The 18,244-nt window shown below is 34.0% G+C and overlaps 2 protein-coding genes across 8 annotated transcripts in view; one reads left to right on the top strand and one right to left on the bottom strand.

Annotated features, from left to right (window-relative positions):
- LOC109860564 (solute carrier family 2, facilitated glucose transporter member 1-like) overlaps positions 1 to 3,801 on the top strand; it is a 12,386-nt gene extending 8,585 nt beyond the window's left edge. For all 3 annotated transcript variants that reach the window (XM_020439742.1, XM_020439741.1, XM_020439743.1), the window contains 6 exons: positions 663 to 794; positions 878 to 1,151; positions 1,229 to 1,519; positions 1,645 to 2,048; positions 2,178 to 2,446; positions 3,451 to 3,801. In XM_020439742.1, the coding sequence (XP_020295331.1) occupies positions 663 to 794; positions 878 to 1,151; positions 1,229 to 1,519; positions 1,645 to 2,048; positions 2,178 to 2,446; positions 3,451 to 3,550 (1,470 nt within the window). In that variant the 3' untranslated portion in view covers positions 3,551 to 3,801. The remainder of the gene's footprint in view (positions 1 to 662; positions 795 to 877; positions 1,152 to 1,228; positions 1,520 to 1,644; positions 2,049 to 2,177; positions 2,447 to 3,450) is intronic.
- A 1,055-nt stretch (positions 3,802 to 4,856) lies between these two features.
- On the bottom strand, positions 4,857 to 16,923 carry LOC109860560 (YEATS domain-containing protein 4). 5 transcript variants are annotated; one of them, XM_020439728.1, is made up of 5 exons: positions 14,078 to 14,809; positions 12,126 to 12,507; positions 9,672 to 9,890; positions 8,931 to 9,045; positions 4,857 to 5,246 (listed from the first exon to the last, which is right to left on the bottom strand). In XM_020439728.1, the coding sequence occupies exons 1-5, from the start codon at positions 14,110 to 14,112 to the stop codon at positions 5,056 to 5,058; spliced, it is 942 nt and encodes a 313-aa protein (XP_020295317.1). In that variant the 5' UTR covers positions 14,113 to 14,809; the 3' UTR covers positions 4,857 to 5,055. The 5 variants fall into 5 exon arrangements, with proteins under 5 accessions (XP_020295317.1, XP_020295316.1, XP_020295318.1 ...); XM_020439727.1 differs by lacking the exon at positions 14,078 to 14,809 and adding an exon at positions 12,639 to 13,551; XM_020439729.1 differs by lacking the exon at positions 14,078 to 14,809 and adding an exon at positions 12,664 to 13,548.
- Positions 16,924 to 18,244: the final 1,321 nt, after the last annotated feature.

The raw sequence follows: 18,244 nt of genomic DNA on the forward strand, positions 1-18,244 counted from the left end.
AATATAATCCAAACAAAAAAATTAAATATTTTTGTTACCAATAGAGGTAGTTTACTAATAAAGGTAGTTTATATATTAATATAATCCAAACAAAAAAATTAAATATTTTTGTTACCAATAAAGGTAGTTTATATATTAATATAATCGAATCAAATTACGTTTCGATGCGTTAAACAATGTATTTTGTTGTTACGCAAAGCGGATGATATCAGAGAATTCCACTGTGCAATTTGGTCTTGATATGAAATTATCAGAATTCATCTTCATATGTCACCATAACAGTAATATTCGTGCCAATAGATGCTGCAAGTAACATTTTATATACATATATATTCGCAGATTTATATTAATAAAAACTTTTTATTCGCATATTAAACACATTTGTGTCATACGACTGTACTGCTAGAGATGTGTATAGGAAACGCATACATATATTCAAAAAATATCAATTCTCACTAGTTGTACTATTCGCAAGAGAATCAGAACAAAAAATTCTCTGAGTTGCGTTATGTTCTTTTTTTTTGTTACGCAGATACAAATATTTGTTATGCGTAATGAACCCATTCACCTTTCGCTTAAAAGGGACAAAATAGAAGTAGAAAACTCTCTTCCATCGTGTGATATGTGACGTGTATTGATCGACGTGATGTTTTTTCTCATAGGAAAGTAACAACGTGCACGATGCCGACCCCGGAGGATGGACCCCGTTGCTGGTGCTGGGCGGTGCCACTTGCTGCCTGGGATCGGCATTACCTGCAGGATTCAACATAGGCGTCATGAACAATCCTGCTTATGTTCGTAGACAAAATCTGATATCGAGCACAATTTTTTTTTTTTAACTGTTTTCACCACAGTGGATTGTATATTTCACTTACAGCTGATGATATCCTTCTGCAACGATAGCGTCAGGGAAAGATATAACGTACAGTTATCTGGTCGCGGGCTTCAGATACTCTGGTCAGCCATAGTATCGGTTTTTCTACTCGGCGGTGTGTCTGGATCCCTGATCGCCAGTTGGCTGAGCGACAGATTCGGACGAAAAGTCGCGCTACGCGTCGGAAATATCTGCGGTGTCGTGGGAGCTGTTTTGTTCCTGCTCGTTCGAGTGACCAACTCGGTCGAGCTTTTCTTGATCGGTCGAGTGATTGTTGGCAAGTCTAGAAAAAATAAAATATTTAACACATTTTGCACAAACCTGGGGTCACTTTCAATTCGAATCTCTCTGTAGGACTTTCCGGCGGTTTGGCCACTTCTTTGCTTCCTATGTACATGACGGAAATAGCGCCGTTAAAACTGCGCGGCTCCGTTGGGGTTTTGTGTCAATTGGGCATCACCTGCGGCGTGCTGATGGGACAAATTGCCGGACTCAACACTGTTCTGGGCACTCCGGAATCTTGGCACTTTCTTTTAGCCTCGTTTTCGCCATTGTGCGCCGTTGCATTCCTGTTGACTTTTGTTCTGCCCGAAAGTCCGAAGTATTTGTACATAATCAGAGGAGAACAAGGAAAGGCTCTCAAAGGTGCGCATATAATTCCGCGAATAACTCTTTGAATTTCTTTCCGAAAAGTTATATCAGATTGTTGTTTGATCGCATTTGTTTTTGTTACTTGTCGTTAATTTCTTAGTTCTTCCGATATCTTTCAGAACTCCGTCGTTTGCGCAACATGGATATAATGCTCCTGCAAAACGAAATCGCCAGTTTGCAGCACGAACTCGCGACAAGATCGACAAGTGAGACGTGGAACATCAAGCGTGTTTTGAACGATCCGGTTGTGAGATTGCCGCTGTTTTTGGTGTGTTTGATGCAATTTGGCCAGCAACTCACGGGAATTAACGCGGTTTTTTATTACTCGAACGCAATTTTCGAAGTCGGTCTTGGAATTAACGCCGCTCAATATGCGACTTTGGGCACAGGCTTAGCCAACATCATCATGGCAATCGTTTCGGTGATGATAATGTCGTCATTCAGCCGAAGAAAAGCGTTGTTTCTGAGTTGTTACCTCTGCATAGGATGCCTCGTCATCTTGTCCATCTCCATCGCGCTAATTGTAAGTCCATTTATTTATTGTATATGTGTAAAATTTTTTTATTGACGTTTTTTAACGCGTGCACAAATTTCCTTCCACTGCAACGTTCGTGAACAATGAACATTTGTATTGTAAAAAACTTTTTTACAGATCGTCCCATTCATGCAATGGGTCTGCACCATCGCGGTGTTGGCGTACGTTGTGTTTTACGGTATCGGTCTCGGCCCGATACCGTATTTCATCGGTTCTGAATTATTCGACGTGGGTCCCAGATCTGCCGCCATGTCACTTGGCAGCGTGTTCAATTGGGGCGGAAACTTCTTGGTCGGCATGATGTTTCCTTCGTTACACGCGGCACTCGGCCCATACGTTTTCTTAGTCTTTGCCGGATGCACGTTGATCGTGGCGCAAATCAATCAGTACGTAATTATTGGCGCATTGTTTTTAACCCTCTACGGGCCCACCAATGCAGGGACTTATTACCGGTATGATTTTCAATACCGGTATTATACTAGAGATTGTATACCGTTACCGTTATAGTACCGAAAACCGATATGTACCGAAAACCGTAATAAAATACCGGTATTATTTCGGTATTCCTACTAATGGTATTCTTAAAAATTAGATAAGTTAATTAAAGCAATTTTTGTTGCATAATTAATCTTCCTACCGCTTATTGGACTTATAGACCGACAAAATATAAAGACGCTTTTTTTTTATAAACCAATTGAAGCAGCTGTTTATTCATGCTTTCTTTTATTACGTAGCATGACTAATGTAAAGTGAAATTTTTAACAAATTTGGATATTGATAAATATGTCTATGTGTATTTTGTTACTGTTCTTAATTATATTAATTATTGTTACTGTTCTTAATTATATAAAAAAATAATAGTAATTTAAATAATATTAAGTTTCTGTGCGGCAGTTTTTTATAAACATTATATTATTAAAAAGTGTTATCAACATAATGACAACACTTATAGTTTTAAGATATTACTTTAAAAAAATCACGAAAAAATTATCGGTAAATATGGGTAAATATACCGGTATTTCTGCATTTCGGTTTGCATAAGGGTTTTCATAGTATTACCCAAAAATATCGGTAAAATTCCGGTATTTTGCATACCGATATAAGTCCCTGGCCCAATGTAACTTAAAAGTCACAAGCTAATATATCCACATTTTGCCAAATAGTTTTAGTTTTTTTTTTTTCACAAGATGATGTATACGTATCTTAATTATATAATGCTTCTGAAATAACCAATAACAATATTGATGACGGTTGGCAGCACCGTCAACCTGAAACGTCAAAATAAATACCTCGCAAGTTGTCTGCAGATAGAAACCAAAGGAAAATTCGGCCCATAGAGGGTTAATAAAAAGAGTTTGTTTTATAATAAATATTGTTATGTTGTTTACAGACTCTACTTGCCCGAGACCCGAGGTCGCAACACGTCGGATGTAGCGTCACTCATGACCCGAGGCTTTAAATCAAGACCAAACAGAACACTTGCCGCCTAAACCTAAATTAACGCGTCATGTTAACTAAGTACTTTTGATACGGTTTTTTATAATGAAAAATCATACATCCCGTTTCATTGCGACGCGATAATCTGCGATAATGCTCATAACTCATTTATCGTGAACGTCAAATAATCTGATAGATTTTTGTGACGTGAAACATCCCTGATAGCCACCTGTCTGTGTTTTTGCTGTCATGTTGCCGAAAACAAAACGCTTGAGTTTTCAGCAAATTTAGAACAAGGTGAGTCAGGCATTTGTCTTTGGTTTGACGTGACACGTATTCAACATGTGTTGCCGACAACTTGCTGTATAATTGCTGTCAACGGTTTATCACTAACATAAAGAGCAACATGACAACAAGTTGCCAACAACACGTGTCATAAATTTCAGCAAAAATACAATATGTCGAAAACGGACAAATATATATTCAATAACACATCGCTCTGTGAAAGGGGAATTAATTAATTCNAGATTTCACTCAAATTAATCTTTGGAGATCTGATTTAGTTCGCCGATCAACTGATTATAACTCGATGAAAGGTACCGGACCCGGAAAACATCCTAAGGTGATGGGTGGGATTTGAACTCGAGACCTTCCATATTTGCAATCCCTGCACTCAGTCCGCAAGACTACTTGTTCCTTGCTAAAATATAATTATTTTTGTCTACTTATTCTAAAAGACGGTCATTTGTTTTCGACATTTAATGGGCTACAAGATAGAATAAAATATATGTCAACAGTTTTTACCAACCATACGACAGAAGTACAGACGTCGGTGTCTTGTTTTGTTATCGTCATGTTGCTCTTATGTTGCCGAAAACGAATGATAAAGCAAAGAGTTTTCTATAAATAAAAGTCATTTTGTTGACAACGTAACGAGCAATAGTTGCTCTTTAGTTTGCTCTGAATCCGTTGACACAAAATGTCTCAAATTTGCCTTCGTGTTGTCGATTACGTATGACTACGCATCATGTATTCAGCAAATACACAGCAACTAGTTGAAAACTTCAGCTCGGCATTAAGTTACATGATTTTGCAAAACATCAGCTTGGCTATTAGGGATATTACGAGAAAGAAAGAAAAACAGGTGTGTTCTACGAATTTTGTATATATGCGATTGTTTGTATTTTACGCTATATCTTCAAGTATTGAAAATAATAGCGTAGAATGTTGTTAAATGTCGTACACATAAGAACGATCGAAGTACACACGCGGCTAAGATTTTTACATTTATATAAATATAGTATACGTACATAATTCTAAATTTTCTATCACAGTTTTATATCGAGGAATCACTGCCAATATAATGTAACATCAATTTATTCCAAATACAGATCTGCAATGCTTATTGATGTTCAAAAAACGTGTTGAAAAATCTTACAAAATTCTCGTTTCTCGCTACGTGTGTGCGTGTGGTATATGTATCTATGCTTATTTTTCAAATAAACATAGAAATTTATACAAAAAGATTTGAAAATAACATTAATTTATGTTTAAAGAGCTATCTAATTCTATCGTAAAGTTGATCTAGTTTCTCGTAAAACACTAAACACAGAACTGTGTGTGGCGCTATCCTCAACCAGGTTGGAAAGGTTCCTTTGTACAGTCCGGTCAGACCTTCTGTGCGAAATATTTTGATAAGCGCGTCCCCGAGTCCTCGGTACAGGGCGCCTTTTCCAGCCGCGTCTGTTTCTGTATTTGCGCAACACATTCGAAAGAAAAAATTATTTAAAAACATGATCCATATGAATGAGATAAATTTGCGTTATCGTATGTTTATGATATATGTTTATTTGAAATTTAAAATTTGCGATGTTATTTTAAGAAGGTTTGAGACTGTGTCAATCAGAGGCAAAAAGGAAATCAGATAGTATCCGCCTTATCGACATTTGTAAAATTTACATTTGACACAACAATTGCTGCAGAACAGTTTGTTCTGCTGAACAGTAAAATCGCCAGCTGATGCCACGTTTTCTAACTCTGAGAATCACAGTTTTTGGTGTTTCAACAATTATTTTTGTCTTTTAATTCACGAAAAGGTCTTTTTATCTTTCGCACAGTGATTCTTAAGTTCTTTAACCTACTGGTACAAATTTTTTTCAAATAACCGTGTCACATCTTCACCTTACTTTTTTTTTGTCTGTTAAAATTTGAGTTCCGTAAGAATACACGTCTGGAATTATCGAGTTTTGAACAACAACGAATTTTGTCCGAATTTTCTATGGAAACAAAATATTGAAAAAAAGTTTGCAAAATTTTAATTTTACAACCAAGAACAAAAATTCTCGAGTTTCGAAACCTTTTTGTCATTATTTTAAAAACGTTCCAAACCTCCTTGAGAAAAAATCTATCAATGATAAACAAACTTAAGCAAGTAAATTGGCCAATGTGAGCCTAAACACGGTTAACAGTGTGTAAATGTTTTGCAAATAAAATTTATTCAAAAACGCGTTTGACGTTTCGATCCCCGGGGATGGGATCATCTTCAGAAAAAAGAATACATAAAAAATCCAAAATAAATCAGAAAAGACATTTGACTCGCAAGATGTAAGTTACAAACGTGTTGTTGAGAACGTGTGTACACGAGAAAACGAATAAACGTGTTGTATCTCTCTCACAGTTGTATAATGAGACTAACTAATGTCTTTTCTGATTTATTTTTGATTTTTTATGTATTCTTTTTTCTGAAGATGATCCCATCCGGGGATGAACGAAACGTCAAACGTTTTTGAATAAATTTTATTTGCAAAACATTTACACACTGTTAACTGTGTTTAGGCTCACATTGGCCAATTTACTTGCTTAAGTTTGTTTATATATTATTGGAGCCTTCACTTGACTTTTTTACTTCTATTAATGATGTTATCGTCAACGTTTGAAGTCCTCTAATTGGATATATATATTTTATATTATATACCGCAAAAGCTTTTCAACTAGTGTCTTTTGACTACGGATGTATATTTATAGAGTCAGTATTAGAGTCGTATTTATATAATCACGCGCATACACCGCATTATATTTATAGTCTCCGCACATACCAGGTTAGCATAATACAGTAAAACCTCGGTAACTCGAATCGCAAAGGAAAAAATTATAAAATTCGAATTACAGAGATTTTCGTCTTTTATATATCGAAGTTTTCGAGTAATAGAACTCGAGCAAACGAAACTTCGACTTGTAGAGGTTCTATGTATATGGGTTCACGTTCCTCGACTGGTAGAGGCTCCAGAAATAATTTGACTTACAGAGACACAATGTAGATATATTTAATTATAGGTTTAGTGCTATGGTTTAAATTTTTGTTGTATGTTTAAATAAAAAGATAGGGACGAGACAATTCAACGAGCTACGCCTGATGTTTGAGTAAAATTCTTTATTCCGAGGATTTAATAAAAAGACATAAACCTCCTCCCTATCTTTTTATTGTATAGATATATTTATTACAATTTATTGCAAATAAAGAAACGTATATGTGACACAACAGACTCGACACAATTGAGTCAAATAGCAAAGCGGAAGCATTTTGCTAAGTGTACAGGTTGTGTCACTTGTTTTTTTTTTCATTGCGTTACGGATCACTTCGAGTTAGGCCTGGTTTATGCGGGTCTAAGATTTTAATATTTCTGTTTATTAACAGAAGCATAACAGAAGCATTGAAAATCCTATAGTTGAACTACCAATTCCGGCCTGTACCTAATCAATAATAAATGTACCAATTGTACCAGTAATAAATTAACAGTTATTACCCGCATAAACAAGGCCAAAACAAGGCCTTATTTGCCCGCATAAACCAGGCCTTAGAGAAGATGCGGTAACAGAACTTTGACTTGTGGAGGAACACACTTTGAATTGTCAAAACCCAATTGCTGTCACCCTAAGCTATTTTGTTTAAAATATTAAATAAATCCTAAAAAGTTATGCATGAAAACAATCTAACATAGAATTTTAAGTGCAATTAATATAACAAAAAAAATCCAGCACTCAACATTCTTGTCTCATTTCTTTCATTTTAGGGAGTGACGGTAATAGCTCTCGCATCGTTCTTTTTTTAATTATTAAATTTATAAATAAAAATAGAGATTTTGAGAGGCGGTATTATTTTGTTTCTTATATCAAGAGACATCGAATAATATCAGATAAAAAGAAAAACACATGTTTTTGATAAATAAGTGGTAAAAACAAATTCACCAACGCCAGAGTTTGTTATTCAGGTGACGGTAATTGGGTCTTTATACCCTATACCCGGGAAAAAATGGATCAAATCTAAATAGATCTAACTTAAATCTAACGAGATAAAAAAAATGGAAAACTAGATCTAATCAGATCCAAATTAGATCTAAATAGATATAAAGTAGATCTAAATAGATATAAGTAACTTAAAATGAAAGGCCGATACGAGCAATAATTACAAGATGGACGTGTATAATCAATGGATTTATTAAAATGTCACAAACGTTTCGGTCCCAAGGATTGGACCTTCTTTGTATCATTCACACTGAAGAAGGTCCAATCCTTGGGACCAAAACGTTTGTGACATTTTAATAAATCCATTGATTATACACGTCCATCTTGTAATTATTGCTCGTATCGGCCTTTCATTTTAATTGACAATTTCACGAGCGAACTACTGATTAGATATAAGTAAATCTATGTAAATTTACACTTTATTTATCATCAGATCTACTTTAGATCTACTCAGATCTACTGTATTAGATCTATTCGGATCTGCTTAGTTCTGTTTAGATCCGCTTAGATCTAATATAATAAATCTGAGTAAATCAACTATATAGATCTAAAATAGATATACTGATAAATAAAGTGTGTAAATTTACATAGATCTATTTATATCTGTTTAGATCAACTTTACATCTATTTAGATCTAATTAGATCTATTTTTCCATTTTTTTTTATCTCGTTAGATTTAAATCAGATCTATTTAGATTTAATCCATTTTTTCCCGGGTATTTGAGTTACAAAGGTAATTTATATACAAGGGTCTCTGAAAAAAATTCGAGGCAAAGGAAGTTTACGTTTCGAATTAGAGTTTTTGGTAATCTGAAATGGAAGGGAACGGAGAAAAAATGTTGTCTTACACAGAGGTTTTTCGAGATAGCGAGGTTCTGCTGCATTATCACCTGGACAAACGCACATCGCGACAAAATGCTTGATGCAAATAAGAATCTTATAGTATTTAAGTACCGCATATGAGATTGCAATAACATTTATATCGAACTCTCTGTAACTCTCGTACTTCGGTTATAGAAAATGTTGATATAGATCGTTAAGCATCGTGGCCTTTGCAACAATTGCACGCCGACACACTAGCACTTTTAAGATATAAGTTTGTACTTACGGTGCGCGATATATTGTACTTACGTTGATTGTACAGTCGCGTTGCCAGAACGTCGAACGGCTGCATGGTAATGGCTACGCAACTTCCTCCAATCGCAGCGGCCAAGAAGGTCAACAGTATCGGACGGTCTGGAAATATCTAAGAGAAATTGAATGAACGCTCCCCGTCGTATCGCCGTCGATCGTGTTTAACTATTTTTGCACTCGGGAATTTATAGTTACAAAAGTCACAACATCATTTCGGGAAGCAAATGTTACATGCGGTAAAAATTTTGAATTGAAATTGCGCGACCGGTCAAGATGACTGGTCTGGTAAATCTAGTGTTAATGAAACTTTTGATGTTAAGCTTTTGATCTTCAACAACATTATATATATATATATTTAAAAATTATTGAAACTTTAAACTTTTTATAGAAAGCTGAGAAGACACCAATATTAGATAAAGCAAATGTTTTTAGATAAAAAGAGAGTAAGCGCGTATAAAAATATTGAATACATTCAAAAAGTTTTCAAGACCTCGTGAAAAGATTGATCAAATTAGAAAAGGGCCAATACGTGGCAAAACACAGGATGTTGGTGTGAATCAGCAAAATGTGCTGCCTAATTTTTTAATTTTCATTTTGTTGCCACTGATGAAGATCAAAACTTGTGATCGAAACGATTTGGCACTTGAATAAATTTTGCTGATTCACACCAACATCCTGTGTGTTTTGCCCTCCTGTGTGTATTGGCCCTTTTCTATTTTGATGTTGAATACAACTTACATCAAGCGAGTGCAACCAATCCGAGACCAATCCGAAAGTGGTCAGCTGCGTCGCCGAGCCGACGAATACGCGCGGCAAATTCGCATTCCATCCCCGATAGAGAGCCGCGATACCGCCCTCCTTCCAGAGAGACTTGTAAGCGTCCCACGATCCCGCGTAGTCGCGCTGATAACCCACAGCGATAGATTTCGCGGATTGCGCTTGTAATTGCGTCTTGACCTATTGGGGGACAATTTTCGACAAATACGTCGTTTTATTCACATGAAAAACGTTTAACATATTATTAACTACATTTTTAGGCAGATATATATTTAGATATGTTCTCTATCTTTATTAAACCAATTTTGTAGCCAAAGATTATATTTAATTAAGAGGATACTGGATACCGACTATAGAGAGCTGTAAACCGACGTTTCTCTTTTCACGTTCTAAGTCGTATTTGCTGCATCAAAATTGAAAACGAACTTCTCTAGAAATAAGTAAATTGCGCTAAGACAGTGCGCTAGCTCTTTGAAATGTCAAACTTCAACAACAAGTTTTTCTTACACAGTTTCCTTCAACAACCTCACCATATATTTATGTATGTGTGAATTCTTTGTAAGCTTATGTACATTTATGTATATTTACACCGTGTTAGCGCACTAAGTACGACAAAAAAAAAAATAGTCTAATGAAACATTCAGATTATGGTTTGACTATCTAATTGATGAGAACAACGTCATAGTGTGATGATGTACATCTGATACCATATACTATCATTATGAATGAAAAACAAAATTCAAAAAAGCATTATAGGGGTAAACACAGTACAGTTATTGGCCTCCCAACAGTAATTGGCCATGTAGTAAAGAAGTAATAAATATAAATAAATACTATCACTATATTCTAAATTACAAGGTTGGGTAGTGTCTAGTTAAAAAGATAAAAGTTAAGTTAAAAAGTTAAAAAGTTAAATAATTTTAACTTTATCTAGTTACATTTTTAGACTCTTATCTTTTAACTTTATTTAGTTATATTTTATCGGTAACTAGTAACTTTTTATTTCAACTCTCTTGAATCTACTATAGCCATGAGATTTTTTATTTGTTTGCATACAAAACGGAACATATTTCGTCGTATGATCATAATTAATTTTACATGTTTATAGGCCGAAAAATTTGACCAATCACAAAGCTCAGAATGATTCGTTTTATATGCGAATAAATTCGTACGTGTTCGAGAATTGAGCCAATAAAAACGCTGGTCGTAAAATCCAACGCAATATAATTTATAATAAAATATATAAAGTATATTTCTAAATAAAGTGTACATTTATTTTTTCCATTATATGTAAGATTAAAACACTGTAAGTGTTTGTAATTATTTGTAAGACTAAAACACTAAAATCGTGAAAAAAAATTTAACTTTTAACTTGTTAATTATTTTTTTTATTTACTTAACTTTTAATCAATTAATTTCATTATGGATTAACTTATATCTTAACTAAATAAAATTTTTAAGACCTTTAACTGTAACTTAACTTAAAAAAAAAAATTTAACTTACCCAACCTTGCTAATTTATAAACATTTTAATATTAATTAAGTTTTTTTGCTCCGAATAAAAGCAATATTATAGTATTTAAGAAGCTCAAAAACTTATTGTTATATAGTTTTGTATATTTATTTGCTTCTGTAGAAGCGCTTTTAATGTTGTGCGGTAAATAAAATTAAAAAATAAAGAAATTTTGATTATAAAAACGTCGGTTTACAGGTCTCTATAGTCGGTATCCAGTACTCTCTTAACATATTTATTAACATTTTTAGCGAAGATATGTTTTTTTTAGGTCTGGTTTATGCGGGCCTAAGATTTTAATATTTCTGTTTTATTAACAGAAGCATTGAAAATCCTATAAGTTGAACTGTACCAATTCCAGCATAAATTAAACAGTTATTAAGTACTAAATTCAAGTAAGGTCATAAACGAGCATAAATGGGTGTTAGGAAATATATATATATATATATAATATAATTATCAAATTACAACTACAATTAATAACTTATATAACAAACGTTTTAACTCTTAACTTGAGTCATCTTCAGTGTTAACAATATATGAAAAAATATTACTATTTATATTTTTTCATATATTGTTAACACTGAAGATGACTCAAGTTAAGAGTTGAAACGTTTGTTATATAAGTTATTAATTGTAGAGTTGTAATTTGATAATTATATTATATGTATATATATATATTTTTCCTAACACCCATTTATACTCGTTTATGTGACCTTACTTGAATTTAGTACTTATTTTTATATTACGAGCGAGAATAATTTTCTTTTAAACAGTTATTACCCGCACAAACAAGGCCAAAACAAGGCCTTATTATTTGCCCGCATAAACCAGGCCTTTGTGGCCTGGTCTTCTGAAGAGATCTGAAGAAATATCCAAATTAAACCAGTGGAGATAATTACCAGATATAGCGGACTGCCGAGCGCGGCGCCGACGCAACCGGCCGTGCCGGATACCATCACCGTTCGCAGAACGTCGGTGTTACCTTGCTCGTTGACAATCAACTCGTACCTCTGGGCCGACTTGTACGCTCCCAATCGAATGCCGTTGAGCACAACTTGAAAGGCCAAGGCGGGGACCAGTCCGGACTGCAGTGCGATGACGCCTTCGTGCTTGGCTATCAGATAACCGGCGTGAAGAGTGTTCTTGTATATCCTCTTGTACGTTCCCCGCGCCTCCAGTTCTCCTTGCAACTGCAGTCGCACCTTCACCACGTCCACGGGATTTGTGAAGAAACCGGCGCCAACCGCCGCCAGCGCGCCGATGGCAAATTCCACACCCGGCCTGAGATAAGAACGCAAAACACGAATTATTTGCCGAACAACAGTTTGCACAGAACACACACGTATCGCTTATAAATTATTATTATATATATATATTTTGTTGTCAATCCCGCAAACTGAATTTTTTCCTACGAATTCTTTTTTTTTCTCAATTCACCATACACTCGCATCCCTGGAACTCATCAGAATAGCGTGTGCGACTTATTTCTTCAAATCTATGGCGATCTTCCACTTTTCACGTGGTCGTGAACTTTTTTATTTCAACTCGGTTGTTGAGTTCTTGCGAAATTGTCGATGAAGAATCATATTGTACTTGCGCGAGTTTGTTTTATGTGAAATATCTATCCGTCTTCAAATTTCTTGATCCATCAATAGGTCGGTCGAAATTAAAAATTAGACGCTTTGATACTATATCTGGATCTGTGCCTCCAAAACTCGATTTCTGACAAATTCTTCATCTTCAATTCCGTTTGTGTAATTCAAAAATTGTCGCGCTTTCGAACACTATTGTTCGGGAAACATAAAGTTCCAAATCGCGATTGAAGAAACGCCGACTCTTGAAATCTCGCACGCTCTACGTTGCTGATGCGAATGACTTGCTCTATAGGTGACTGTGACTATCGTTATATAATACGCAGAGCCGGCTGGTGTGGATGTCACGTGTCACCGGGTGTAAGTCGGGCAGAGAGAGAGAGAGTGAAATCAAATCACAAGGAATGTGTTCGCGTGGAAGAGCAGCTTGCGGTGATAGAACCCAGGTAGCCAAATATGTGAAAACTCAATACAAAGCAAATCATTTGTATATAGATTAAGTTGCTCGCCAATTGCTGTTGCGTGTTGTTTTTATTTAACGCAACGAAAATGTTTTTGTCAATTCGGTATCTCGATATGATGAGTTTTATTATCAGTCAATTGTTGCAGCCAATGTTTGTGACAAGCGAGTCGGCAATATGCGAGCAATATATGAGCAATAATTTTTATTCACAAGTTGAGAAAAATAATAGAAAATTAAATAAACGGCTCGATGGAAAATTCAAATGGTACACAACCGCGGAGCCTTTGGTCCAGAAAGGAAGTGGACATTCAATATACTGTAAAAAAAAACCACAGTGTATTTAGGGACGTTTCGATCATTTATTGTTGATCATCCTCTCTCAGCACTGTTAAATAACAAAAAATTATAATTAAGTACAATCAAATACAATTAAAACTAAAAAAAAATAAAAAAAAATGATCGAAACGTCCCTAAATACACTGTGGTTTTTTTTACGGTATATTGAATGTCCACTTCCTTCCTGGACCAAAGACTCCGCGGTTGTGTACCATTATTTAAAATAATATAAAGTTTATTGGCGATGAGTTGTCGGGAACTTGCTGTATATTATAATTTTGAAAACTGTTGCTGTGGCAAGAACATACCGAAAAGAGGACACACCCTTTTGTTACATTGCTGAAAACATATGATCATAATATTTGTGGCAAGTTGCCAACAACAACTTGCACTCAGTTGGCTATCTGGGAAAACGTACGTATAGTATATGTAAATTATAAAAAGAGAAAATAACGCTTACGTTGTTTTAATAATTGCGTCTGATGTCACATTCATCTCTCTCTCTCACAAAAAAAAAAAATTCTTCACTCTTGTGTTTCCGACGAATATATAAATAATAACGCAAAGTTTCTATCGGATGTGCAGCGTCGTCCTGCACTTTGTATACTGAGTCGGCGGCGCCGACTCTCAAACTCCAGCGGAGTTTACATCATTCAATATAATACCGTGATCACTATTGCCTATGTTGGCTGACAAGATAGTCTTATCTTAACGAAGTCGCTCAAGTATGGATAAATTATCAAAATTCCGAAGTTTTTATAAAACTGATTACAGAGGAATAATATACATATTGCGTCATTCTTTTAAGATACAAAAGAGAGAGACAGAAACGTAAACGTATCTCTAAAACACGCGTGCGAATAATTTTGGAGAAAAAAAAACTAAATATAGTTCATCTTATGTACTAATATTATCACGAAACTGATATGACGATAAATATTAGAAAACGTTGCCCGTTTATTTTTTTTTCCTGCTGATAATGTTATCGTTACTTGATAGTAGTCCGTGTCAACTTTTTTCTTTCGCTGACGTTTTATGTTTACGTAAAGCAAGATTGTTGTTGTTATTGCGTAAATATCGTATGCTTGTCGTGAAAACGCATCGTATACAAATTTTCTTATCAATAAATTAATAAGAGGAATAAAACAAGTTTCTTAACGATGGGACAGCGTTACATAGTTAAGATCGGTTTTATCCGTTAAACTAGATTAGTTATTTACAAGGTTGGGTAGTGTCTAGTTAAAAAGATAAAAGTTAAGTTAAAAAGTTAAAAAGTTAAATAATTTTAACTTTATCTAGTTACATTTTTAGACTCTTATCTTTTAACTTTATTTAGTTATATTTTATCGGTAACTAGAAACTTTTTATTTCAACTCTCTTGAATCTACTATAGCCATAAGATTTTTTATTTGTTTGCATAGAAAACGGAACATATTTCTCGTCGTATGATCATAATTAAATTTACATGTTTATAGGCCGAAAAATTCGACCAATCACAAAGCTCAGAATGATTCGTTTTATATGCGAATAAATTCGTACGNGTTCGAGAATTGAGCCAATAAACGCTGGTCGTAAAATCCAACGCAATATAATTTATAATAAAATATATAAAGTATATTTCTAAATAAAGTGTACATTTATTTTTTCTATTATATGTAAGATTAAAACACTGTAAATGTTTGTAATTATTTGTAAGATTAAAACACTAAAATCATGAAAAAAAATTTAACTTTTAACTTGTTAATTATTTTTTTTATTAACTTAACTTTTAATCAATTAATTTCATTATGGATTAACTTATATCTTAACTAAATAAAATTTTTAAGACCTTTAACTGTAACTTAACTTAAATAAAAAAAACATTTAACTTACCCAACCTTGGTTATTTACACAAGATACGTGTTAATTTTGAGAACAAAAAAAATCCATTAATCTCAAATTATTTTATACATATAATATATACAATCATGTTCGAGAATTTGCATACAAACATTATTATATACATTTGTATCAATATTTATAAAACTAATATATATTTATAAAATTTATATACACTTTTTACACATAAATATAAAAATTAATTTCCTCACAGCAGATTGGAATAATAAGTCAATTGTAAAAAATATGACATACGTGATATTTCAATAATGACTAATTTCAAAAATGTTCATCATTATGTGACGGTTAAGCTTCCACTGGCTTTGGAAATCTTTGAAATTTCTTCCTTGAATTTTGCAATAGTTTCTTTCGCCAAAGTTAATTTTTCTTTCAGATCTCTCACTTCCAGTCTTATTTTGTTACGCGCGTCCATAATAGCTTTCATTGTAGATTCCTTTTTCATTTCAACTGCAAGATACACATAGTCGATTCAATTAATTAGTTATATTATTATTATTAAATTATTTGAGATATTTTTATCGCACATACAATCTGTATTGTGCTGCATGATGGTGAGCGACGGAAGCCTGCTAGAGTTTAACAAATGTTGCATCAGCGCCGTTGGATCTTGAAATACTATTTCCTCATAAAATTCGGATACTAATTTTTTTTTGCCCAACTGTATCTCGGGTATGGATTGAAACAATTTTAACGTGTGATATATTGTCACCTAAAATTAATTTTTGTATTTTCATTAAAATATCTATATACATTTGTGCAAATAAATTTTTTGTTTCACAAAACAAAGCGTGTAATTTACTCACAGGACGTTCATTTGGATCGTGAAAGTAAATCTTGATAACAATATCAAATTCTCCCCAGCCGGTTTCTTGTAATTCGTACGGTGGTTTAAATACAATTCGATTTGGATTGGCATAACTCTCGTGCAACTTAAAATGCACTTTTTTCACATAAGCGGACATGTCCTCGTTGTAATAAGGTCTAACATATACGGTCCACGAGTGAGTGTGACCGTCCTCTTCTCTTTTTTTGGTGAAGTAACGCGCCACGTTACCGTAAACTATAGGTTTCACAATAGTAAGTCCCTAATAAATAAATAAATATTAAAAGAGATAAAATTGATTTCAAGTTTTGTCAATTTTATGTTATATATATAGGGTGTCAAATGTGCATTACACAGGTTACCGTTCACTTTATTACCTTCACTCTACCTCCGGAATCCGGACCGAATTCGTTTATGGATGCCATTAGTTTGCACAAAAAAAAAAATCAAAATATTAATTAAGCATTAATTTAAATAAACTTCCTTATTTTCTGTGTATTGTTTTCTCTAAAATATTCTAACCACTAAACTCTCTCAAATGTATGTTTGCACGCGCTACTAGCGCTGAAAGTAAACAACAATTCTTTGTGTACTGCTGCGTTCCGACATTCACTGCCGGTGCGAAAAATCTATACTTCACGTCACATGTGCTATAGATTTTCAGTGAACTGGCAGTGAATATTGGAACGCAATCTATGTGTGTGTTTTGCTTAGGCCTGTTCTACAATACAGACGTGAGTCGTAAGAAATTGACCAATCACAGATCAATTACAGAAGAATAATCGATTGTGATTGGTCAATTTCTTACGAATTACGACTGTATTGTAGAACAGGCCTTAGAACGTATAGGGTGCGTTCAGACAACTCAACTCAGTTGCACAACGGTTGAGAGATAGTCACTTCTGATTGGATCGTACTTTTGGAACCGCAAGCAGATTTTGAAGAATAGTCCTATCATAAGTGATGATCTCTCAACCGTTGAGTTGTTTGAACGCACCCAAGGTCTGTTCTTTTTCCATACTTTGGCTGCACTAGTTCACAGTCTATTTTTTTTTATCTATATTATAAAAAAGATAGACTGTGAACTAATATATATGCACCAAACCAAACCATAGGGTGCGTTCAGACAACTCAACTCAGTTGCACAACGGTTGAGAGATAATCACTTCTGATTGGATCGTACTTTTGGAACCGCTAGCAGATTTTGAAGAATACTCCTATCGTAAGTGATAATCTCTCAACCGTTGAGTTGTCTGAACGCACCCTTAGTTCTAAGGTATTTTGTATTTTTGTACATTTCTCCCAAGAGCCATCTAACGACAATACGAGATACTACAAATCATTTGGCGCGTATCCCAAACAGTATTTAAATTTAAATAGTTTAAAAATCGCATTCACACACACTATAAGATATTCCTTGCACTTATCACACCCATTGTAAAATATAAAAATATGAAATTGTAGAATCTTGAAACTTTATCGGCCAAAATAAAAAGTCGTTATTTTTAGAGAAATAAAATAAGAAAGATAAACTCATAAAATTGTATTTGTTATTTATTTGTTTCTCATTTGCTAGAGATACAGTATCAATGTAATCATAATCAAAATCCGCGTGATTCAGCTGCTTAACACATATGAGAAAACACAATGTTGTATGCATTGGATAACAGATTTTGGATTGGATGTTAGCTTATTGTGTTATGGAAAATTAATGTCGCACAAATCTAATAAATGTATTGTACCATATCTCAATAGTCGAGTATTATTATCAATGTTAACGTCTTTACAATAATATTTTAGATATCTCTCTCTCTCGGTGTGGAATAGCAACTTCAATACTTTCAAAATGACGGGTCAAACGATACATTTATATATATATACATATATACACATATATATATATAT

Source organism: Pseudomyrmex gracilis, unplaced genomic scaffold (genome assembly GCF_002006095.1).
Source record: "Pseudomyrmex gracilis isolate BER0280 unplaced genomic scaffold, ASM200609v1 scaffold_412, whole genome shotgun sequence".
NCBI classification, from domain to species: Eukaryota; Metazoa; Arthropoda; class Insecta; order Hymenoptera; family Formicidae; genus Pseudomyrmex; species Pseudomyrmex gracilis.